The 25,657-nt window shown below is 40.3% G+C and overlaps 1 protein-coding gene across 1 annotated transcript in view; it reads right to left on the reverse strand.

Annotated features, from left to right (window-relative positions):
• The window catches only part of LOC118851010, a 269,319-nt gene that overhangs the window by 60,560 nt on the left and 183,102 nt on the right, over positions 1–25,657 (reverse strand). The window contains exons 120-139 of the mRNA XM_036760604.1: positions 25,463–25,559; positions 24,085–24,197; positions 23,268–23,393; positions 22,078–22,206; positions 21,852–21,962; positions 21,532–21,594; positions 20,483–20,617; positions 19,844–19,931; positions 19,218–19,356; positions 18,629–18,762; positions 18,332–18,366; positions 18,125–18,241; positions 17,346–17,494; positions 16,309–16,393; positions 15,875–15,931; positions 14,389–14,513; positions 12,714–12,802; positions 11,448–11,497; positions 7,844–8,014; positions 6,251–6,403 (exon numbers count right to left, since the gene is read on the reverse strand). Of these exons, the coding sequence (XP_036616499.1) occupies positions 6,251–6,403; positions 7,844–8,014; positions 11,448–11,497; positions 12,714–12,802; positions 14,389–14,513; positions 15,875–15,931; positions 16,309–16,393; positions 17,346–17,494; positions 18,125–18,241; positions 18,332–18,366; positions 18,629–18,762; positions 19,218–19,356; positions 19,844–19,931; positions 20,483–20,617; positions 21,532–21,594; positions 21,852–21,962; positions 22,078–22,206; positions 23,268–23,393; positions 24,085–24,197; positions 25,463–25,559 (2,166 nt within the window). The remainder of the gene's footprint in view (positions 1–6,250; positions 6,404–7,843; positions 8,015–11,447; positions 11,498–12,713; positions 12,803–14,388; positions 14,514–15,874; positions 15,932–16,308; positions 16,394–17,345; positions 17,495–18,124; positions 18,242–18,331; positions 18,367–18,628; positions 18,763–19,217; positions 19,357–19,843; positions 19,932–20,482; positions 20,618–21,531; positions 21,595–21,851; positions 21,963–22,077; positions 22,207–23,267; positions 23,394–24,084; positions 24,198–25,462; positions 25,560–25,657) is intronic.

Raw genomic sequence — 25,657 nt, forward strand, 5'->3', positions numbered from 1 at the left:
GTATTTAATTGGGGGTTTTCAATTTGCTCTTTTTCTAGCTTTTTCAGCTGTCTGCCCAGATCATTGATCTCCTCTTTCCCTATTTTATTCATGTAGGCATTTAGAGATATAAAACTTCCCCCAAGAACTGCTTTTGCTGCATCCCATAAGTTTTGGTATGTTGTTTCATTATTGTCATTCTCTTGAATGAAATTATTAATTGTTTCTCTGATTTGTTCTTTGGCCCACTCACTCTTTAGAATTAAATTATTTAGTTTCCAATTAGTTTTTAGCTTATTTTTCCATGGTTCTTTATTAAAAATGATTCTTATTGCATCATGATCTGAAAAGGATGCATTGACTACTTCTGCTTTTCTGCACTGGATTGTGAGGTTTTTATGCCCTAGTACATGGTCAATTTTTGAGTATGTGCCATGTACTTTTGATAAGAAAGTATATTCCTTTTTATCCCCATTCAGTTTTCTCCAGAGGTCTATCATATGTGCCTTTTCTAAAATTCTGTTTACCTCCTTAACTTTTTTCTTATTTATTTTGAGGTTAGATTTATCAAGTTCAGAAAGGGGCAGGTTGAGGTCTCCCAATATTATAGTTTTGCTGTCTATTTCTTCCTGTAACTCCCTTAACCTCTCCTCTAAGAATTTGTATGCCTTACCACTTGGTGCATATACGTTAAGCAATGATATTGCTTCATTGTTTATGGTGCCTTTTAGCAGGATATAATGTCCTTCCTTATCTCTTTTAATTAGATCTATCTTTACTTTTGCTTTGTCTGAGATTAGGATTGCTACACCTGCTTTTTTTACTTTAGCTGAGGCACAATATATTCTACTCCAGCCTTTTACCTTAACCCTATGTGTATCCCCCTGTTTCAGATGCGTTTCTTGTAAACAGCATATTGTAGGATTATGGTTTTTAATCCATTCTGCTATCTGCTTCTGTTTTGTGAGAATGTTCATCCCCTGCACGTTCAGGGTTATGATTTCTATCTGTGTGTTTTTCTCCATCCTAATTCCCCCTGTTTATGCTTTTATTTCTCCCTTTCCCCTTCTCCTCCCCAACAAAGTTTTGCTTTTGACCGCCACTTTCCTCAGTTAACCCTCCCTCTTTATTCCCCTCCCTTATCTTACCGTTACCCACTTGCTACTTATCCTCTTCCTTCTGCCCTCCCCCCTCCCTTTTTCCCCCCTTTCCGTCCCACTTCCCGTAGGACAAGTTAGATTTCTAAACTTATCAGAGTATGTTATTCCCTTCTTGAACTAGATCAGATGACAGTAAAGCTCAAATACTGCTCTTCTCCCTCCCTTCTTTCCCTCTACTATAATATGTTTTTTTGCCACTTCCTTTGGTGTAATTTACCCTTTTCTACAACCTCCTTACTACTTCCCTCATATCCCTCCCTTTATATCTCTTATTTATATTTTATATCTTTACATCAGTTAATTTATACAGGCATTCACAACCTATGTATATCCCTTTCATTTGTCATAATAGTTGTACCATTCACAAGAATGACTTATATATATATATGCATATATATATATATATATATATATATATGCATATATATATATATATACACATAAAAAACATACATAAGTTGATATAATCCCACATAAAGATGTAAACAACCTAAACTTATTGGTTAATGAGGTTTGTGGGGTTTTTCCCCCTGGTTACCTTTTTATGTCTCTCTTGAGGTTTGTATTTGGAGATCAAATTTTCCAATAAGTTCTGGCCTTTTCATCAGGAAGGTATGGAATTCCCTTATTTCATTGAATGTCCATCACCTTGCCTGGAAAATTATGCTTAGTTTTGCTGGGTAGTTGATCCTTGGTTGTAGTCCCAGCTCCTTTGCCCTTCGGAATATCATATTCCAATTTCTCCTGTCTTTTAATGTGGAAGCTGAGAGATCCTGCGTGATCCTGACTGTAGTTCCACGATATTTGAATTGCTTCTTTTTGGCTGCTTGCAGTATTTTCTCCTTGAGTTTATAGCTCTGAAATTTGGCTATAATATTTCTTGGTGTTTTCAGTTTGGGATCTCTTTCAGGGGGTGATCGGTGAATTCTTTCAATGACTATTTTGCCCTCTGGTTCTAGGACCTCTGGGCAGTTGTCTTTGATAATTTCTTCAAAGATACTGTCAAGGCTCCTTTTTTCATCGTGGATTTCCGGTAGACCAATAACTCTCAAATTGTCTCTCCTGGATCTATTTTCCAGGTCAGTTGTTTTGCCAATCAGATATTTCACATTTTTTCTATTTTTTCATTCTTTACGTTTTGTTTTATTACTTCTTGATGCCTCATAGATTCATTAGCTTCCACTTGCTCAAGTCTAATTTTAAATGAGTTAGTGTTTACATTTTGCTTTTGAGCCTCCATTTTCAATTGGTTGATTTCACCTCTCATGGTGTCCTTTTCTCTCTCTAGATTCTGAATCTCCATAGCCATTTCACCAATCTTATTCTTTAGGGACTTGATTTCATCAGTGGATTTTTTCTCCCTTTTTTCCATATTTTCTTTTAGCTCCCTAATTTGGTTTTTAAAATCCTCCTTTAGCTCTTCCAGCAGTGCTTTTTGGGCTGGAGACCAGTTCATATTAGCTTTTGAGGTATCTGATGTATCTACCGTGTCATTGCTATCTTCTTCTATGTCGATATTTTGATCCTGCCTGTCTCCATAAAAAGAATCTATTGTCCTCGGTTTTTTTGTGCTCTTCTTCATGTTGGTTTGCCTTTTGCTGGCTTTACCCCGAATTTCTAGCTTTGGGCTCTCTGTCCCAGCTTTCTTATTCTGGGGGTTGTGAGTCCAGAATTATAACCTTCAGTTTCCTGAGGTGTGGGGGAGGGGTCTGGCTCCCTGGCGTCTCACTCCCTGTGGGTGCTCTCCAGCACTTGCTTTTCAGCAATGGTCTCAGCTGTTTGTTGTTTGAGCTGATGTCTGGCACTTCCCCTGGGGGAGCAAGGATACATCTGGGCTCCCGGTGTTAACCCCTGCCACTTTGCCCCTCTGGGACTCATGAGCTTCTAGTATTTGTCCTGTGAGGCCCCGCTACTCTCTCCTCTGTTTCAGTTCTCTTTTTTTTTTTTTCCCGAGGAATTCTCTGGGTGAGGGGGGGAGGGATTAGAGCCGTTTACCTGGCCATTGCGTCTTATGGAAGTTCAAGAAGCCGAGTTCCTGGGTTTTGCAAGCGTCAGGACTGGGTGTTTTCACGGCTGGTGGCGTTGCGCTGCCTCTCGTCGCTCCCACAGACTGCCATCCTGTGTTGGGAGACCTAGGGATCTCTGCCGGTTTCGGGCGCCCAGCTTTCTCCCAGCCCGACTCCCACGTGGATCTCTCGGCCAGCCGCTTCCGCCTTGGTCTGGAGCAGCTCCGCACCGAGCACTCTCCGAGCCTTCAGGTTCGTTCCTCCGGCCTTTCAGACTCTCCCGGCTCGGAAATTTGCCCCACGCAGACTGCTCGCGGTTTCTGACTCTCTCAAATCTGCTCAAATTCACTTTTTTATAGGAATCTGACAGACCTTGTGAGAGAGCTCCGGTAAGACACTGCCTTCATGAGGCCATCTTGGCTCCGCCCCCCTATCCACTTCTCATATTCTTCAGTCATCTCTTCATTATTCCAATTTCAATATTGTAAGTCCAGAGAGAAAAGATGCCAAGTCCCATCATGTCTTCCTTCACGATTCAACATTTCTCACCTAGATTCTCTCCACTCACACAGCCACCTCTGTGATAGACTCTCATCAATTCATACAACTCATACTGTAATAATAATATTCTTTTTTAAATTATTTTTTCTATCTTATTTACCCCCGTTATTTACCCACTTTTCCCCACAGAACCATTGCATATAAAATATTATTTTTTTAAAGAGAGAAAGAGAAACTGAGAAAGAAAAAGAAAGAGAGTGATGAATAAAAGGGAGAAGGAAAGAAAGAAATAAAACTGGAGAGTTTGATAAAGGACAGAAGAATAGAGGAAGGAAAAGAAAAGAATACGAAAAATCAGTAAAATTGACCAACACATAAAAAATGTTAGAAAATATTCTCAGTTTATAATACTTATGGAATTTCTCCCTCTTAAAAATGGTTAAGTTGGGAGTGTCTTCACATATTTCTTGTTTTACAAATTTACCGTTCCTATTCAGTCATTTCAGTCACGTCTGTCTCCTTACGACCCCATATGGGGTTTCTTGTTTCTTGTCCAAGATACTGGAATGGTTTGCTATTTCCTTCTTCAGCTCATTTTATAGACAAAGGGAACTGAGGCAAACAGAGTTAAATGACTTGCTGAGGGTCACACTGCTTGTAAGTGTCTCAGGCTAGATTTGAACTCAGGTCTTCCTGACTCCAGGCTCTGTGCTCTAACTACTGTCCCATCTAGCTGAATTGAAATATACATTTATTTTGTTTCCCTACCTCACGTACCTTTGTCCTCAATCATATTATCCATTTAGGAGCCACTTAGGAGCCTTTTCCTGAAGGAAAAATGTTACATATGTTTCCATACTACTTAACTTCACACTCAATGTCTCCATGTTACATGTAACATCACATTAAACTCCAGTAATTTTCTATCACCTGCAGGATCAAATTGAAAATCTGCTCTTTGCTATCAAAAGGCATTTCACATCCTGGTTCTTTCCTACATTTCTAATCTACTTACGCTTTATTCCTCACATATTCTATGATCCAGTCTCAATGACAGGATTGTAGTCTAGTTAAATCACAGTCATCTCCATCCCATCCGCATGCCTCTAAACTGGCTGTCTTCCACACCTGTAATTCTCTGTCCCTTTACCAGACTCTTGGACCACCTTCTCTTGGAGGCCTTTTCCAGTTACACCCCAACCTCTGCCAAGCTGTTAGAGCATTGCTCTCTTAAATTACCTTCCACATACTCTACACTTATCTTACAGATAAAAAATTATTTACACATTGTCTCTTCAATTGGAATGAGACAAGAGTGAGGACAAAGGTTTTGTTCCTCCTTTCTTTGTATCCCTGATGATTAACACAGTGCCATGCACACATTACACATTTAATAAATTCTTCTTTAGTGCCTGACATGCATTGTCTTGTCAGGAGACATGAGATTGTAGAAGTTTGCCTGAAATGTTATTTTCCCACAGAAACAAAGTGAACTACAAAAATGTGTATATTTCATTACAGTTTTCAAAGTTCTTTCATCCTTTAACTGCTTTAATACTGCTAATGACCCTGTGGGATAAATATTACAGGATTCCTAATGCTCATTTTACAGATTAGAAAACTGAGGCTAAGAGGCATTATGGGAATGTCCCATCCCAGAGCTGGTAAACATCAGAGCTGGAATTTGAAGAAGGTCTTTTCTGGTTCCAGGTCCAACATTCATTCAATTACTCCCCAGCTGCTTTCTTTCCAAGGTCTTCTCTTGGCTTCTTCTTTCTTCCACACTTCCCACCCACTTCTCAGAGAAGTCTGCCCCCCCCTGCTTTTCTTATTTTGAACCCAAAAATAGATCAATAAGAGTAAAAATCAAGAGCCCCAATTCCTCATACAATCCTTGTACCACAAGGAAACTTGTGAGTAACATGTCAGTCTTTTACATTTTGCCCAATGCTCTGCTGTTCCAAGGATTTGCTTACACAGGGGCATGATTTAGAGTTACACTGAGTCACAGAAGCAATACAATTCACTCCCTGGTTCCACAGGGGAGATAATTCAGCAAAGTCCAGGGCTAATTTTCTTTGAATTTTAACACACTAATATAGTGCCATGGGCTTGGTCGGTATGGAGAAGGGTCCTCCAATTTCACATACGCCCACACATAGGAAGCTTCTTGAATTCATAGGGTCTTCTAGAACTGAGAGGTCTTACCCTTATTTTCACCTTTACCTGATTAGCTAAACCTGAAGCATATAGAAACCAAAAACCCTACAGAGATGCCCAGAGATGCCACATGCTTGGTAATAACCAGTTGTCTCCTTAGTATTTCCAAAAACATAAACTTCTTTGCAAAGGAGATATCAGAGGTCCTTAGGCAGCTTACAGGGAGACACTGAATTATCTTGGCCATGGCTGATCCCTCTCCTGCTTGTCCTGGCAGAGATTTGCCTCTCATCTCTGTCTAACCTTCTTTATCTTACCTAATCTCATTAAAGTGGGGGAGGAGGCACCAATATGATGAGTTGAAAGTGAAGTAAAGGAGAGAGGGATAAGTCTATAGTCTTTGGAAGTGTGTGTGTATTTGTTTTTGTGTGAGTAAAATCTTACCTCCCAGGCACAGTTGCGCAAAAGACAGTTTTCTTCATTGACACCATCTTCATCAGGGTAGCAATCAAACTTTTCTGTATCTGTGATGTCATTAGACCATTCCACTGTGTATTCCTTCCCCAATTCAAGGTGAAGTCTTGTGATGTTACCGACCTGTCAAGTCAGAATGGATGTTGCAAGTCAGTGAGAGTCACCATTTCTATCATCCAAAAAATCTTTCCTTTGAACACACATAAAACTGGTACTCTTTATCACAACTCTGATGCAATCTCCTGGTGTTTTTCCCTTCCTTTCTTCTCCCATTCAGACTAAGAATTGCTAAGATCATATAACATGTTATTTCCCAAAATAAATAAATAAATAAATAAATAAATAACCTAGCAAAGTTTCTTTGACAAAGAGCTGACCTTATGTTGAACAAAGCTGAATCATTCACTCAATCAGTCCTGCACAAACAGGGGACTGGACAAAAGGAACTCCAAATTCCTCAAAATTTCTAACTCTGATTCTATGACTCTAATCTTACATATTCATTCAAAGCTAATAGTCTTAGAAGGCTTGATAGAACAGTGGGAAATAATAAGCAAAATCATTGTGACCCTTTCATAGAATCCATTAAATAACATGTTATCTTTTGAACCAGACAGTAAAGACAGATTTCCATTATGATCTTGCTCCTTTTGGGTGCAGTCCTCATCATTCTCAATGAAAGCCTAGCTATTCCTTTGTCTCAAATTCTATTGTATCCATTCAAAAGTTGAGAAGTACATTATAGAAATCTCAAGGGGTCAGAAGATTTTCAAAATATTACCACTTGGGGGCACCTCTGAAGAAATGTTTTCCAGTGAGAAAGGTTTTCTAAATCATTGTCAGGAGCTATGCTCCAAAAAAATCTTCCACAAAATTGTATAGTGATGAGGGATATTCCCATTTCACATATCTTTAAAGTACAATACAAATTAGACAAAACACTGAATGGAAAAGTGGAAATGAATATCTAACCTTAGCTGGGGTATTAAAAAATAAGAGTACTTTTAATGACATCCAAAGGGATCAATATTAATGAATAGTGAAGAAAAATATTGCTGGTGGTTTTCCTGAATCTAGAGTTTTCACACTATAGAAAGGTTATTTTGGCCTTACAGTCAATAATTGGTGTAAAATAAAGACAGCCGTGGAAAAGGGCAAATGGAGAAAAAGCAAGCTGACATTTGCTTGTGGACATTTTTGGAGGAAAAAGCAAGCTTGATACATGACAGAAACTTCTTGGTTTTACAAGAAGGCAGCCTGGAAGTTAATGTCCACTTAGCTCTAAATCCTCTAACATCTACATGTTCATTTCCAATCCATTCTTATACCTGGAACATATAACAGTGACCTTGAAGAATCAGGAAAATCTGAAATAATTTAGGATGTCTTCTGTATACATGGAGTTCTAAAATGAACTTTAGTAAGATGCCCATTTAAACATCAGTTAACATGTAAAATAAAAATGCTGATGCTTAAAGGTGTGAAACAGGAAAACCTAGTTTATACAGAACAATTGATTGGCTTAAATATACAATAAATGAGAATGATGGAGGAAGTATTTACCTTTGTCGCAGAATCATAATTGATCTCAGCATTAGATTGCACTGGAACATTATTTTCTGTCACAACAATATTAACTGGTTTGATGTTCAACCCAAAGATTTTGATCTCTTCAAATGCTAGGCCATCTGGATCATTGTAGTTCATGTGCACAACCTTGACATCTAGGCGATTCTAAAAGATACCCAAAGGCAGTGTCCAGGTTATCCTGCCCTACATCCAATTCTGTAACAATTACATTCTCCAAGACACCCAAAGGACAATGATGTCTATTTTACTTCCTCTCACAAGTGGAGGGAGAGATTGTATTGGGACGGAGGGAGAATACTAGTCCTAACACATTAGCAGTGGGTCTCTTGCTTTAAATCAAACAAGCAGCAGCTCCATCAGGGAGATGGCTGAAAAGACTGGAATTCCTTGCTGTGTTAGAATGGATGCTATCATGAGCCTTCTCTTCTCCACTCAATAATGAGAAAGCTCATTAGCCTGACTGACATGAAATCAAGGACTAAGTTCCCCATGGTGGCTTTAGACAGCCACATTGGAATTCTGGCTGCTGGTACACTCTCCAGATTCTCTGGACATTTACTCGGTAGAAGGATGAGCTTTCCGAGTGATGTGTCCAGTTCTGTCCAACTTCTCTGTCCAACCGACCCCAGAAACCAAAAGAATTTCATATTGTTAAAAAAGGACAAGGTCTGTGAATCTGTCTACAACTTATGCATACTTTGTCATACTGTAGGAGAGAAGCAAGAAGGAAAGAAGGCTGGACATCAGTGGAAGTGAAGGAGTCCTGTGATTTCCTGTCTTTATGAAACATCGATTGTGGAAACTATACCAGGCCAGTAACTCATCTGTAACTTTCTTCATAAAGAGCTACCTGGTGCACCAAAAAGTTAAATAACTTTCCAATGGCCACACAACTCAAATGTGTCAGAAGCAGGACTAAAAGTCATAGCTTCCTGATTTCACAGATGGCCCTTACCCATTATAACACACAATCTCTATGAATAAATGATTCATGTATTTATATGTCCACACATGTTTCTATTTAGAAATGTTACCATACAAGTAGCAAGATAGTGACCACAAACTGCTCTCTACGTACTTTCATTTAATAGCTCATGGGTTGTACTGATACATGTCATACATGCAAAGATATATATTTTAGTCACTAAATGCAAAACTTGTTTTAGTGATATCTTTGTCTAAAAGAAACTCTCCATCACAATTCCATCACTTGGAAGTAATGCAAATTTTTTGAAAGCGTTTGATGTTCTCTGATTTTCATTTGAGAGTTTGAGAATATTCTCAGGTTAACAGAAATTCTTATTTAAAGGTGAATCAAGAAAGGAAAGGAGGACATATTTCATGTGCAAAGGAAAGGAGAACATATTACATTCCAAAAGTCAGGATGTTGTTTCACAACACTGTTTGAATTACAGATGAGTGATAAAAGCAATCATAGTGGTTATGACTTCTGACAGGTTAGGAGCTAGAGATATTAGGTCAACTACATTTGTAAGCCAGAAGTAAACACTAAAATGACACTTCCTGAAGGAATCTAGAAAGGATCATCAATGATCATGAAGTCTTGGGTAATAAACTGAATTTCATAAGGGCACAAGCTGTATTTTCCTCATTGTTGCCCTCAGAAGGAAGTGATTATGGAAAGGAAAACTTAATTTCGGGAATGAACAGCCAACTAAGAAGATGATATCTCAGAATGATATTCATATTGCAATGAGGGAACTAGTTGATTAGCTGTGTGACTTTGAGCAAGACACTTAATCTCTTTTTCTCTCAGTTTCTTCAACTCTAAAATGGGGATAATCATAGCACCTACTTCGCAAGGTTATTGCCAGGATCAAATGAGATAATACTTGTTTAAAGAGTGCTTAGCACAATGTCTGGCACGGAGGTGTTACATGAATACCTGTTCCTGTTCGTTTTCCTAAAATGCTTTGAAGAAAATCAGCCAAGGAGGTGATGAGGGCATGGTCTCTGGGAACCCCCTTGAATCTGGAATACAGTCTCTGGGAGCCCCCTTGAACTATCCTTGAATCTTCCAACTAGATCTGTCCTATCCCTAAGGCCATAAGCCTTACATCATCATTAGGCCCAAATCTCTACCTAAACCTTGCCCTCTATTGTTACTGTAGATATGCATGCCTTCAGTTACTTCCCAACCCTGACATTATCAATATCCATGCCTTCAGCTACTTCCAACCCTTAATTCCATTCTCTTGGTTCTTGGACTCTGACCTCTTCTCACCCTCCTTAGACTCCTCATCAGGACTCTCCCCGAACCCCTCCTCTAGCCACCCCAGACAATCCCTCAATCCCTCCTACAACCTTTGTGTATATAATCTCCATCTTTCCTCCATGAAGACTCTCAGGTTCAATCCAGCTCAGCTCAGATTCAATCTAGCTCAGCTTAGATTCAATGTGGCCTGCTTGTGAAAACAGGCCCCACAAAGGGTGGGATTTTTTAAGATAGCCCATTAAGGTGAATCCCTAATAAACTTTGTCTTTTCCCTTGGCTGAGAAGGCTTGGGTCGAATTCTTTTTGCAGGACCCGCTGTGTCGGTACTTTGGGGTCTCCAGCACCCCTAGAAACCTACGGTTCCCTACCATTAACGTCTGCAGAGGGAGGGAAGATGGTCAAGAGGGAAATTCTAAAGACATTAAAAGGAAATACTTATAGTGAAAAGGAAAACTGGGAATTGTATTGAAAGACTAATGTAGATACATAGGAAACTAACCAATCCGCTTAGATTTTGGAAAGAAGTGTATGGAAAATTGAAGTGAGAGAAGATGAATAAAGGAATATAGCACACTTCTATAAAAATGGCATTAGGAATGATATAGTTGAGGCTACCAAAGAGTCTAAGGACAAAAAACTTGATTCCATTTGGCTTTTAAGATATATTGGGAGAAAAGTGAGGCTCAGAAAAAGGATGAAGCATTTGACTTTACTGGAAATGTCAGAACACAAATGACCAACAGTCAAGGAAGCAGACAGGTAGAGACCACTTACTACCTTTAACAAATTCATTTCACTCAGCCTAGATAAACTATATCATTGGGGCCTGAAATAACCCGATTCGTGATTACTAACCTACAGTTAGTGATATCTGAAAGACTGTGGAAAATAGAAGTACCACAAGACTGGGACAAGAAAAATGTTTCAATTTTCCAACAAAAAAAAAGTCTGGGGAGAAAAGAGTCTACTGAATGAAGAGATAAGTTATCTAATATCTGATATTGCAGAGGTAGGGAAAGAGAGGACAGGAGTGGAGGAATTGGGGAAGGCAAGTGGTTTTTTCTCCTTCCAGGTCTACTAAATCATGAATTCTCCATTAGGATGAAGTTACTGAGAAGTTCTTTCTCAACTTTAATTTGAGTTGACAATATGTTCTAATAGGCTCTTTTGGAAGTTGTCATTGTATGCCTTGGACAAAAGGATAGGTCATAGCCTTCAGTCATGCCTCACAGAAGTGTTATCATAAGGTAGGCCTTACTTCATACCATTATTATCAGCTGTCAGTGCCACTAACTGTGCTGAGAAAATGAACCAAGAGTCAAAGGCACCAATAATACTCACCTGACTGGCAGAGAAGGTTGAAAAATAGTAATTCCCCCTTTCATAAGTATCTGCAACAAGATAACAGAGTGAATTCTACTGGGTCCTATCATGCCCAGCCTGAGACACATGGCACCCCTGACTTTTCACTACTTTTGAGGCCTTTAGCCTACCTGGTTCTTCCTGTCCTCTGTGTTTTCAAGACACTCAAATTTACCCAATGCAATTAAACTACACAGCACCTCCCACCCTGTGCCATGAATGGTTTTCAGGAATCTAAAGCTCTTGAAAAGAGGCTTGTAGTTGTAGGAGACAAATCTGTGAGAATACTGAAGAATGGGCATTGATTTCATTGGAATTATTCATATTTGTAAAACATTGAGACCATGAACTCAGGAAAAACCAATATTTCTTTGCTCCTTTCAATTTTATCATTGCTTGGAGACAATTGGAGACCCTGAAATCAGCGTCGTTAAAAAAAAAAAACTTTAATCCTTAATTTTCATATTTAACCTTAATTTTCAAATCTACGACCTCCAATTATTGTCCTTAGGAATATGATTAAAAGAGAGTAATGTCAGCCTGCTCTTTCATTAGTTTAGGGAGCTCCTGGTTAAGCACTTCCTCTATCAGTGAAGACTGGCTTGTTCTTTCCAACTTTAAGTGTTAGAGAGTTGCCTGGGATACTTAGACATTAAGTGATTTGCTTAGGGCCATGCAACCAGTGTGTGCCCCACGTGGGAATTGAACTCAAGTCCTCCTGACTCCCAGAGAAAGCCATCAAATTAAATGCTGGAGAGGATGAAGTGTTATGCTATAAATCAAGCTTACTTTCTGTGACTTTTTATTTCCAACAACTTTTTCTATTCTCTAAGTAACTTTAAGAGCTGCATCATAGCCAACAGACAATATGAAAGAAGGAGATAAAGGGAGAAGGAGCAAAGGAGGGGGAGGGCAAAAGAAGGAGAGAGTAAGGAAATTGATGAGAGAGACATCAAGGAAGTGAAGAATGGAGAAAGGCAAGAATAGAGGAAGAAGAAGAAATAAAGGAAGAGAAAGGGTAGAGGAAGGGAGGAATGAAAATAAGAAGGTATGAGAGATAAGGAATCAAAGGAGAAAAGAGAGGGATGAAATGAAGGAAGGGAAAAGAGGAGGGAAAGAGTTAGTGAGACATGAGGGGGAAAGGTAGGGAGGGAGGAAGAGAGAGAGAGAGAGAGAGAGAGAGAGAGAGAGAGAGAGAGAGAGAGAGACAGAGAATGGTGTCCATTGATCTTAAGAAAATCTTACCAATACTCTGTCCATCATCCCAGAAAAACTCTCCTTCAGCTTTCCCATTGTCAGATAAAGCCACAATCAGTCCCAGGGAGTTTTTCCGGCTATAAACATCAGAAATTATAATAAGTCCTCCTCTTTCTCTTGAAAAGTCATTTGGCAAGCCTTTATTAAACAACTATTATGAAAAGGGCACCATGTTAATGGGTACATGTTCAAAGGAAGAGAAAAAAGGAAATGCTTACTGCATTCAAGGACCTGAGATCCTACTGGGAAGAGGGGATGACAGTATGTATCATATGGTAGCTATTTCACAGATAAGTAAATACAAAATAAAGAGGACATTTTGGGCCTGCTGTGGAGTAGTGGTTGAAACACCAGTCACTCCAAATTCAGGAAAGATCTCATATAGGAGGTTACACTTGACATGAGCCATGAGAGAAACTAAGGAGATCCAATAAGAGCATTCCAGGCATGTGGGACAGATTATATTCTAAGTCACCACTGAGGTGTGAGATGGACTTTCTGGATGTAGAGAACAAGTAGGTTATTTGAGTTGGTACACAGAAGGTATGAGGTGGAATAACACAGAATCAGCTTGGAAAGATAAGCTAGAGCCATATAGAAATGGGCTTTACATGCTACACATTATACACAGCACTTTATAATCAATCTAAGAGGGAGACAGTGAAACTTTATGAACCTAAGAACTGGGCCTCAGAATTATGGTTTATTCCTCTCAATTGGGCAACAAAGTGGAGGATAGTTAGGAGAGGGAGAGTCTGAATGCAGAAGGCCAATTGGGAAGGCATTGTAAAACTCTAGGAGATTGGTGATAAAGGCCTGAATTAGAGTAGAGGTCAGTTAAGTGGAAAGATTATGCCTGATGCCTCCTATAAGGATACTTATGTTCAGAGATTTTTCCCATGATCCTTAGAGTACACTGAGCAGAAATGAATATGAATCATGACCTTTCTAAATGTTTAAATGGTATTTTCAACATAGGTTCATTTTATTTCATCTGTCATGGAGTAGATAGTGCAGTATTCCCATAAAATATATCACAAGGTGCATTCATTCACATAATATATTATCTAATGGTCAGTCAACAAACTTTCAGTGCTCACTATGTGCCAGGCATTCACTCAGTGATGAGGGTGCAATGAAATTCAAAGGAAAGTCCCTGCTTCCAGGGAGCTCATACTCAAATGGAGACAAAAAGTGCCAAGAGGCAAAGATGAGGAGGGAGAGCATTCCAGGCTTGGAAGACACAGTCAATGAAAATGAAGGATGCTCATAAGGCCCCTGCTTAAATAACAAAATGAGCCTCATCCTTTGTGATGCTCTTGGTAATGAGCAACTGAAAAGACAAAAAACAAAACAAGATAATCCCAGAGAAAAATGATAATGACTCACATTTAAACAAACCCTTAAGATTTAGAATGTTTTGTTATTTGCAAAATAATTCCAGTGATGTAGAAAGGTTAAGTATAATGAAAGGCCTGAAATCCTTGGAGTTTGTGGGATTTTCTCAAAGTCACACACCAAAAAGTCAGCTCAATCCCAAGTCTTTTGGACTCCAACTCCAGGCTCTATCCACTACTTTTCAAGAAAAGGACAAATACAGTTACCATTAGAATCTGAGTCACACCTCTGGAAAGGGCAGAAGGATGTGGCTCCCTTCACTCACCTATAGTGGGTGTTATTTGCAGGTTTTTGCCATGGAAGGATGTAGCCCCCACGTATATGCAGATTGATGTGGTCAAGAGGGGCTGGTAGGTTCTTCCACTGTCCCCTCACTCCAATGTCTGAGCCCTGTGGTTGAGAGGAAGACCAGGAGAAAAACGAGTTCTTGCATCTCACCATAGCTCAGTAACTTAGAAGTGAAAGGACAAGAGGTGTTTCTGCCTTTGGTCCCCCACCATGGCTCCTCATTTCCTGACTATCTTTATCTGCCTATGGATTCTTCTCTGCATTTTCCTCCTAACTTTTTTGTTCCATTTTCAATCAAATGTTGCCTTTCTTCACAGACACCTTCCTAAATTACACCCTTTATTCACCAAAGCCCACTTTAGCCTTCAAAAGGGCCACAGTACTACACAGATCTTTGTTTTCTCTCTTAGTACAGGTTCATGGTGGGCCTAGCCCTAGCCTATCTCTCTAACTCAAGCTATGAGCTCCCCCTGAACAGGGACCCTTCCTCAGACTTGCACAGGGACAACCTCAGAAATCAGTATAGGGCTTTGCATACAATGGTTTCTCATCCAATGCAGTAAACTAACTTCCCAGGTAGGATAGAAGATAAACATGGGATGAAAGATATTGGAATTCTTCTTTTGAAAGGGTTTGAAAAGGTCACCCTGAGAAAACCTTATAAAGACTATATACCTAGAAGAAGGAAAAGGAAAGTCACTGCTTATTTAAGTTTCTTTCCTCACAGAAAAGTCAGTCTTATCAAGTACATTGGGGGAGTGGAAGGTAGGAAGAGTTATTCCTCCACCACCTTGGCCATGGTGACTTAGTCTTCAGGGACATTTTTGAAAATCGCATTAGAGAATATTTAACATCATCAAATTAAAATAAATTTTAATTTTAAGTTAATTGAATTAAAGCAAAGCATTAAAGATACTTTTGAAGGCTCTGAGAATGTTCTCAATAAGGGCTGACTGAGAGAGACCTTAAAAGCCATCTTTTCTCCTTTTCTTACTTAATTGACAAGGGAATAAAGGTCAAATTGCTCCAAAAACATCACTAGGCACCTACTATATGGTAGAGACGACACGATGGGTCAACAGTGGTTATATTCAGGAAGGAAGCATTAACCTGACCAAAAAGAGCTTAAGACTTCTAGACCCTCTTAGCAAAAAAGGGTTCTGATCATTTCACAGAGCTCACATCCTTAAATGAGATATAATGACTACACTCAGCTCACAATGTCTCCTTCCAGTATTGGGCAAAATGCTGCTTTGAGTGAGTCCCAGAATGCAAAACTTAAGATGAAAAAAACAAGAAAGAGTAGTAATGATAAGACCTGCATGGGACAAACCTCACCCAGATCCTGATAATATTCCTGCATGAAATACCTTAGCCAGCCAAGGCCCATTCCACACCCAGAACTTTCACCCTAATTTGAACAGAGAAACCATGAGATCCTATGTCCCATCAAACACACTTACCGTGTAATAGTCATACCAACTGGAACTGGGGAAGTAGGCAGTCACGTTCCAGGTATTCTACAACAAATTAAATAGTTGTTGTGGGGTTTTTGTAATGGAATAAATATATGGACAAATTGATCAAAATTTCCTAGAAGGATTAACATGATTAATAATTGCTCCATTTAAGAGTATTCAAAAGCAAATATCCTGTGGATTTATCATTTCTTGATAGTCTTCCAATGACTCCATGACTTCAGGGTAGGCGGAAATGTCATTCATTTTACAGATAAGGAAATTGAAATATTGAGAATGATTTAAAACTGCAGAACAATTTCATGCCAACACAAGGACTAAACCCTACCACTCAGAATGCAAAGCTCAGGCCCAATTCTTCTGCTCAATATTGTATCTCAGTTTGGATCTTATATAGGCTCAGGAGAATCCATACTCACAGGTTCCAGAACAGGGCTGACTAAGAGGGCTGGACCCCACAAGAATTGAAGGAATATGTCCCAGGTTTCTTTGTCTTCCACAAACCTGAACGGAGAAACATAGTGCCACAAATAAACAATATGGACATTGTTCTCTCTGGCCATTGGATCCCTAAAGTTACTGCTCAAAGAGACTTGAGAAATCAGTTCAATTTCATGATTTGGACAAATCTCCAGGGGCCTTGGGCTCCCCTCAACAAAAGGCCAACTTCTTTTCCTTTTGTGTCCTTCCTTCTTGCTCCAGGTCTGGTTTAATTGGGCACAGGTAAGGATATTAATGATGGTAGATTTGAAATATCAAAGTGACTTTGCCTTATTTCCTAGGCCCAGATCTTTTTCCTACTATTATGCAGATGTTCAGGAAATGCTTTAAACTAAATTTGCTCTTTGCCATCATAAAAAGGAAATCAAATTCTTGTTTTAAAAAGAAAAATATGATTCACTATGTCACTAAACCAAAAAGGAAAGACTTTTGGAATATCAAATGTCCCTACCTAATAGTAATCTTTTAAAAGAGTAAAAATTTTAACCAAAACCTCACATATTTATATAGTGCTTTAAGGTTTGCAGAATGCTTCCTTCATGGCAAACCTATGAGGTGGGAAGTGCCCTTAATATTGTCCCCACTTTACAGATAAGAAAACTGAGCCTCAGACAGAATAAGTGGTTTGCTCCTGGTCACAAGCTACTGTCATAGCTGAGATCTGCGACATCAGCAACAAACAGATCTTCTGACTCCAAGGTTCATGCTTGTTTCCATAGGCTGCCTCTATACCTAAGGAATATACTTCATTTCAGAATGAATTAATGAAGGAACAATACACTGATTAAGTGCTCACTCCATGCAAGGCAGTGGGGAAGCAAACTGAAAAAGAAAGACTGGCCCTGTTCTCAAGGACCTCAAATTCCAATAGGGGGAGGTAACACAAAAAGAGCTCCCAAATGAATTTCAAAATGGAATCCAACACAGGACCGTGAGACCCAGAGTGGGCACTTACTCATGAAGAAGGGGCCGGACAACAGTGCTGCCTTCTACATGGGCCATGTGCATCAGGGTGTAGAGATAAGGCAACAGTGTGTATCTTGTCTGAAGGACATTTCTTGAAAGATCCTCAAAGGTGGAATTCCAAGCCACAGGGTCTTGTCTCTAGAAGCAGAAGGAGGGAATACTCATACCAAACCCTTCATCTCACTTCACTGGGAAACAAGCCAGATAACAAGAAGGCTACCCTCTACTACACAGGGAAACTGCACAGTCTTCCATGCCTTGCTTCCTAATTCACCAGGCTACCAGCCCCCTTGACTTTGGCTAGGACAGATGTTCTGATTCTTCTTCTCCTTCTTTCCTGCCCCCAATTGCCCTTAAAATAGTTAGACCCTGAAATAAAAATATGTCATGGGCAGCACAGACCAAACATATATTTCTTCTGCAGCACTCTTACACTGCAGTGGGTTACATCCAAAAACCATAGGTGTGAAAGATTAGTGGGGCCCTGGCATTGTAACCTCCTGGCAGAAATGTGAAAACTGCCCAGTCAGAACAGAAAAGATTGCTGCTCTCTGAAGACTTTATCTCTTGATTTTCTGGCAAAAGTGAGATATTCTAGAAAACTCCACTGGCTATAGGAATATAGTTTATACAGTTTGTTGTGAAGGGCAGGACTGGTGATTACGGAGGTTGTTTCCAGGAAAGAAGGGCTCCATTAAGTCATGGGGGAGGAACTGAAGCAGGAGATCTGGCATAAGGGCAGACTTGAGGCACAACCTGGTATCTCACCTTTTGCCCAATTGTATTGTGGTTCCTAGAGAAAGGGTAAAAGGCTCCCAGTTGCATCCAGCGAGCACACATTTCATATTCAGCATCATTAAAGAATCCACAGATATCAGCTCCTGTCTGAGAACAAACAGGGAAAACAGAGAATGAAAATTTTGTGGGTTTCTAAAACCATCTAAGAGTGATCAAGGGAACTCAAGTGAGACTTACATAGGGTATTCCAAAGAGGCTGAATTCCATCATGCCTGCAATGAGAAACACAGCAATATTCGATCAGGCAAGTTGGTAGATTAGTTGGTAGATCTGCCCTTCTCTGCTCATTGACTTAGAGAGCTCATCATGGAGAAACGTCCAATGAAATACATGGAATGATACAATTAGCTAGTCAGGGACCTGGCCCCTCTCTGATTCTCTTCCAGAGTCCAGAAATATTACAGACTGACTGAGATCATAGGCTGGATTCCTCTCCCCTCCAAGGGAAACCTTCAGGGAAAGCCCAGCACTTACCAATGATGGATTTATAGAGCTGGTCCCATGCTGCTGTGTTGTCTCCCAGCCAATGTCCTGCCCAGCGTCCTGAAGACGGAAAGGTTGAGCGAGTGATCACGATTCCTCTCTCTCCTGTGGCCTCTTGCACAGCTCTGATCACAGAAGAAAAACAAGAAATGAGAGCCTATCTGGGCAGGGACAGAGATCTCTCCCTCTCAGGGAGCTCTTACAGTGAAGCCCATGAGCTGAGGACTATTCTCAGCCAGTGACTGGGAGAACGAGATGGGAAAATGGGGTGTAAAAGCAATTTTTACTTGGGGCAGGAAGAAACTGAGACTGGGAGGTGCATTAGCTACAAATATCAGGTAACAAAAATGATTTGTCACATGCCTGTTTGGGAAAAAATGAGGAGCATAGTTTACTTTAGCTTGTGAATACATTCACTGTGCTAACAATGTGTCACTTAGAATAATTTTGACCAATGTGTATTTCCTAAACATAAAAAAGATATTCAAGATAGGAATTGGGCTGGCAATTTCATTCATTGGAAACTCCAGTTCTTTTCACTTGTTGCATGGGCTTCAGGGAGAGGGAGGCAGGGACTCACTCATATGTGGGCTTTGTCTGGGACCAGCCATAGAGACTGTGTACATCATAGTGTCGCACTGGGCTTCCATCAGGCAGGAACTGCTGACTTTCCATGCACAGGGTCTTACTGCTCAGGCCGCTGCTTCTATCCTCCAGATCTGAGGAAAGAGATACAATGATGTGAGAGTCCCCCTACTTCCCATCTGGTGGTGGCAGAGAAGGAGGTGGCTGGAGCTGAGGGGATGAGACAGGGTGGAATAGGAGTTTGGGATAGATTAGCAAGTCAGAGCTAGAAGACGGAAAGTTTTGCACAACAGGTTATAGTGTTCAATAGGAAATGGTAAAGTGAATAAACGAATTCTGAGCACATTGCACAGACCATTGGATTGAGAACTGGAAGGGATTTAGAGATTGGCTAAGTGGAAGTGCTTCCCCAAGGGTGTACTGGTACATCTACCCTTTACTCTATGGACACCTATGACATGAACCAAGACAGCTTAGAATGCTGATGGGTTTGTCCTTGGAGATACTCTCATTCCAATGCCAAGCTGCTAGTAATGAAGGAAGGCAAATCCTCAGCCCAGGTATCTTTGACAAGGTCATCCTGACACTGGGTAATATTGTGACAATAGAAAATGTACTTACAGGGCATAAAAGGAGGATGGTTGAGCGTGGTATCCCTGCAGCCTGGAGGAACTGCCCCATTCACAAAGCTTGATGGCTCATTCATATCCTAAAAATGTAAAATGAATCTTTGGGTATATGTGTATTACACGCATACATGACTTCTGTTATCTTTACCTTCTGCCAGGTGACAACAGACAAATGCTTACATCTGGTGAACTCATCACATGGAGAGACTGATTAATCAGAACGCGGATCACCTGGAGGGACTGGACCTTGCTTTCTCTCAGGCCATGCTGGAGAGGCTAACAATCTCAAGGGAAATACTGAATTCACTTCGGTGAAAAAAGATAAATTCCCTGCTGTGTAGGTACATTAAGCATCTTCCCTGCAGGATAAAGTAATGGTGGATGTACAATAGAAATAGAGATTGTTTGATGCCCTGTTAGAAAATGGCAGCCTCAGGGTAAAATGGTGCCCAGAGGGTCTTGATCATTTACTGACTGATTCACTCCACTGCAGAACAATTATACATACATATGTCTAAAAATAAGCAAACATACACAATATTTTAGGATATTTTTGCATGGTTATGTATGCATATTTACACACATACACACAGACACAGACAGAGACACACACACACACACACACACTTACAATCCACATTCCATCAAACTTCAAGCTCTTCTCTGGATCAGTGGGATTGTTGTGGAGTTCCAGCAATTCCCGCTTCCACCACATGACTGTTGAATTACGGAAAAAGTCTGGGAAAGCAGCATGAGCTCTGTATATCTGTAAAGATGAAATGCAACCAACAGACAGACTGATCAGGCCACTGGCAAATGACTCTTTGATACTTGTCTTTTGAAATTGTGCTACTACATGGAGATAACTTGTGAAAAAGTTCAAATCATTTTCCAAAGAATTCTTACTTTAATAGAATCCACAGGATCACAAATCAATTACTTATCAAAGAGGCATAAAGATAAATCTGAGGCTGTGGATTGACTCCCTAACTGTAACAAAAGAACTCCTACCTCTATCTGATAGACCTTATCTGCCTATGCATGTTATTTGGGCGAGTTCTTTGTTCCTGTGTCTGTATGTAATTGGCATGTTGCAGTTGTTATTCATTTCAGTCATGCCTGCCTCTGTGTGACTCCATAGAGATTTCTTAGCAAAGATACTGGAGTACTTTCCCATTTCTTTTTCCAGCTCATTTTCCACATGAGGAAACTGAGGCAAACAGGCTTGACTAACTTGCCAAGGGTTACACAGATAGTGCGGCTCTGAGGCCAAATTTAAAGCCACGTCTTCCTGACTCGAGGTCCAGGGTACTATCCACTGCACCACCTAGCTGCCCTTGCACCACCTAGCTGCTATGCACTAATGCCTTTTGAGAGGATATTGAGAACCAATGGAGGTGGCCTGCCTGATAAGGACTGAAAAATAAGGTTTGGTCCTTTGGGGAAGATGCTTCCAAAAAGTGTGGAAGGAAAACTGGAAATCAGGACATGGTTAGGCAGTGACCAGAACATTTCCAAAGCAATCTATATTTCAGGCATTGTGCTAAGTACTGCATTGGTAAGAAAGAGAGGAATGACTGTTGCTTCTCCATGAGAATGGTCCTTTAACTATCTGGACAGGACAAACAACTTCTCTTCTATAAAAGGTTCTACAACCCATACCACAGAAGAATTCTTTACCTCCACTTGTGTGTCCCAGTCAAGAGATCCATCGACAGTGACGTCGGGCAAATCAGGCCAAACCTGGGGGAAAGGTAGGAAAGGGGGTCATTTCCTTAGAGTAAATCTTGGCTATGTGTGATGGGCCACAACTTAGAGATGTCATGAGGAGAATTTATACCATCCTGAAATCAATCTATTTCGCAGAAATATCTGAGGCCCTAATTGCCATAATTCACACATACACAGAAACAATGAAAAAAAATGAGCCATTAAACTACAAACACCCTGATATCCCTTCACACTCATGTCTAATTAACATCTCTAATCCTAAATTCTACCTTTCCCCAAACAATGTCGCTGTCATCTGGCCACTTGATGAACACATCTTCCTGGAGTCCCCGAGTGAATGCAGGATATGGCTCAGTCTCATTGCCAGAAATTGCTGGGTCCTGCAACCAATGAGTGATCGTTACTAGTGTCAGAGACAGAATTACTCAAAGACAAAGAAAACATCAATGCTCAACAAGCAAGAAGACATCATGGAATCTTAACGCAGCCACGCACCAGAATGAGGATGACTCGCATGCCAGCCTCCTTCATTCGATTGATCAGATTGGGAAAGCCAGCAAACTCAGGGCTGAGGGTGAAGTCCAGCTGCCTCTCCATGTAGTCAATGTCTGAGTACTGCACATCCTGGAAGAAAAAGGAAAGGAAAGTGGAGAAATAGCACTTTGACCACAATAGATCCAGAGCAACTGGATCTTTTCATTCATGCAGTGGCGAAGATCCATTGTAAACGTTCTCTCCAGGATCAAGTTAAAATTCCAGCCTGGAAACAATCACACTCACTCCTAGATTGCTTTGCCCTACCATTATTTTCCATGTGATTGGGGTATGTGAGATCATAATATCAAGCTGAAAAAGATCGAATTGAACCGCTCTAGAAACCATCTCCCAGAAAAATAATATGGCTCATTCCAAAATAAAATCAAAATTCTTTGAAGTACCTATGTTCTTATTCCTCTAAGCAGCACTAAGGCATAGTGGAAATGACCAAGTTGTTTTTTTTTTTTTCAAGTGAAGAAGACCTGAGTTCAAATGCTGGCTCACACAATTACTAACTGTTTGATCCTGAGCATGTCAGTTAAACTCTCTGTGTCTCAGTTTCCTCAGCTTTAAATCAGGAGTTTGGGCTCCAAGTCCTGAAAACTTCCTTTTAACTCTAAATCTATGATCCCCTGGTTCCTGTGCTTCTGCTCTCAATACTTTAATGCAGAGAAATAACATTTAGAAGTAAAATTAAATCCTTTGGCAGAAACAGGATGGCATGGTCCTTCTCTATCCTATTCATACTCTGGTCCTTTTGTAGCTAGTTAGAAGATAGGTGGTCAACCCCAATTATTACTGTGGAAAACCATGTCCATAGCCATAATGTACAAGTGGAAATTAGCAAGCATCTAAGATATCTTCAGCTGCTATGGTTTCTTCCTGTTTGAACTACAGTTGTACTTAACTCTATAATGTTTTGACCAATTCAATTCTTTAAAAAATTAAATTCAGAAATGGCACTTTTTGAGGACTTCTGCCTAAAATGTCAAACATTTAACTTGAAAACATGTTGAAAAATTCCAAATTCTATAATTAAACCAGAGGAAGAGGAAATGAAAGCCATGAGAACCACAGGACAATTGCACAGGTTGGGATTCGGGGCTGGAGACAGAGGTGAGGGTGTGTTGGGCAGGGAAGCTCCATACATAGGGGATCTGAGCAGCCACCATGGCATCATAGAGTTCAGCAATTTCAGAATCACTCTCATATCCATAGCGACACAGCTGGAAGCCTAAGGCCCAGTAAGGAGTCATCACTGGACGGCCAATCAACTGAAAACAAAGACAGAAAATAGTTGATATAGATTCCATTCATTCAGGGGAGGAATTATGTGTGATATCAAGTACAGAATCACTAAAACAATCTTCTCACATTGTGTGGTGGCCTCATGACTCAGGGTAAGTGTAAGACCAAACAACCTGAAACTAGGGAGCTAGCATTCCTGGGAATCCCTGCCATTTCCAAAGAGATAGTAAGTATAGAGCATTTTAACCATCTTTAGACACTAAGGAAACGTACACCATTATTTTTATTTGTGTACCTTCAAGAAATCTGGGATTCTTAGGGGTCACATGAAATAGGGATTGTCCCTACAAGAGCTCAAGAATAATAAAGTGGCAAAATGGGCTTCCTAGATATCTCTTGATTGCATTCCAATGTTAGGATCTGGTGTGCTACAAAGATAGAGGCTATGTAAGGTCAGCACCAGTCGGGCAATCAATAGGCGTTTATTAAATATTTACTAACGGCCAGGCATGGTGCTAAGCACAGAGGACCCAAAGAAAGCAAAAGTCTTTGCCCTCAAAGACCTCACATTCTAAAGCGGATGAGGCATGAAGATAATGGGGTATATACAAGATGTATACCTAGTAGATGAATGAATGTGCCTTGTAAAGTGTTACATACTCTAGAGTTTCTCAGAAAACCCTTGATTACCAAATGAAGGATTGCATGACTTCCTACCTCTGTGTACTGTTGAGTGACAAGCTCTGGAGTTGGCCCCAAAACCATGTAAAAGTCCAGAATACCTCCCACAGTACGATAGGTCAGGGCAGGGGTGGGCTGGAAAGTCACATCTGCAAACAGAGAATAAGTGTTCAGTGACCCAGAATCATAGAATAGAAGATTAAAGCAGATTCTAACTATCATCTACTCCAATCCAGAGAGGAGTGGAAATCGCCTATCACCCCCACAGGAAGGACGCCCTCTAGTTTCCTTCTGAAGACTTCCAGTGATGAGAAATGACCTCCTTGTTTAGAAGTCCATTCAAACAGCTCCAATTGTTGTTACATTTATCCCCATATAGAACTGAAATTTGCCTGTCTCCACATCTGATGAGCTCGCAGACTTTCTGTATGCATTAACTTCTCCATCTAGTTCCACAAGCTAAATGTGGATGGCTTCAAAATCCAAATTGGCAGCCTTCTTGGGTTCTGGACATGCAATGCTTCTGACTATTGGACATTCCACACAAGGAAAACCTTAAGACACCTGAAATTCAGTACTGCCAAAGAAATCCCATCACCTTCCCCTTCCCATGTTTCTTTTTCTTCTAATTACTATTACTGATGCCAGTATTATCCCCATTACCTAGTCATCAAACCTGAACTCATCTAGTCACTCATTCACTTTATGCTGCATTCAAAATGCAAAGAAGCCTAATTTTGAGTCAGAAGACCAGCACTCAAGCACCGACTATCCCCTTCCTACTCATGTTATTAAACATAAGTCACTCCATAAACTCCTCACTTTTCTCTTCTGTAAAAGGAGAGGATTGGATCAATGGCCTCTAAAGACCCTTTCAGGTCTAAACTGATCAATCTCTGATACAATATGAAATATTTTCCCACTCCCTGCTTTTTTTCAAACTATTCTCTGTCTAAAGTGCCCTTTTTCCTCTTGCATGTAACACACTGTCATCTTCAATCCTACCTCACCCTTCAAGATTCTGATTGTGTTCTCTCACTCTTCTTAGCCCCTCCCTTCCTGGGGCCCAAGTGTTTTCTTCCTTCTCTAAATTTTTATAGCCCCATGTTCATAGTTCCTTTCTGTCCTTAGTATGAATATTTTCCATGTTATTTATACACACACACACACACAAATACACACAGACATGTATCTTCTCTCCACTTTTAGATTAAAGACAGCCTAAGAGTCCAGACCATGTGGTCTTTTACCTCTTTGACTTTGCTGATGATGAGTCTAGGGATTTGTTCATACCAAGAGCTTTGTAAATGGGTATTGAATTTTACTTAATTAGAGTTCTACTGGGACTGTCCTATTCAGAAACCTCCCAGAAGTCTTAGATTAAGTGTGGTCAGAAAAGAAGCCTTCATCTTACCCATGGCGTTGCTGTTGAGCAGGAGCACTCCATGGGCATTGCCATCCTCTTCCAGACCCATGTAGTAGGGGTGCACACCATAGGAATTCAGCTTATACTAGGGCAGCAATTGAAAAGAGATCAGTCATGGTTTACTCACAAAAAACACAAATGATAGTGCATAATAAACCTGGATCTATAACCTTCCTTGCGGGA

Source organism: Trichosurus vulpecula, chromosome 5 (genome assembly GCF_011100635.1).
Source record: "Trichosurus vulpecula isolate mTriVul1 chromosome 5, mTriVul1.pri, whole genome shotgun sequence".
Taxonomy (NCBI): domain Eukaryota; kingdom Metazoa; phylum Chordata; class Mammalia; order Diprotodontia; family Phalangeridae; genus Trichosurus; species Trichosurus vulpecula.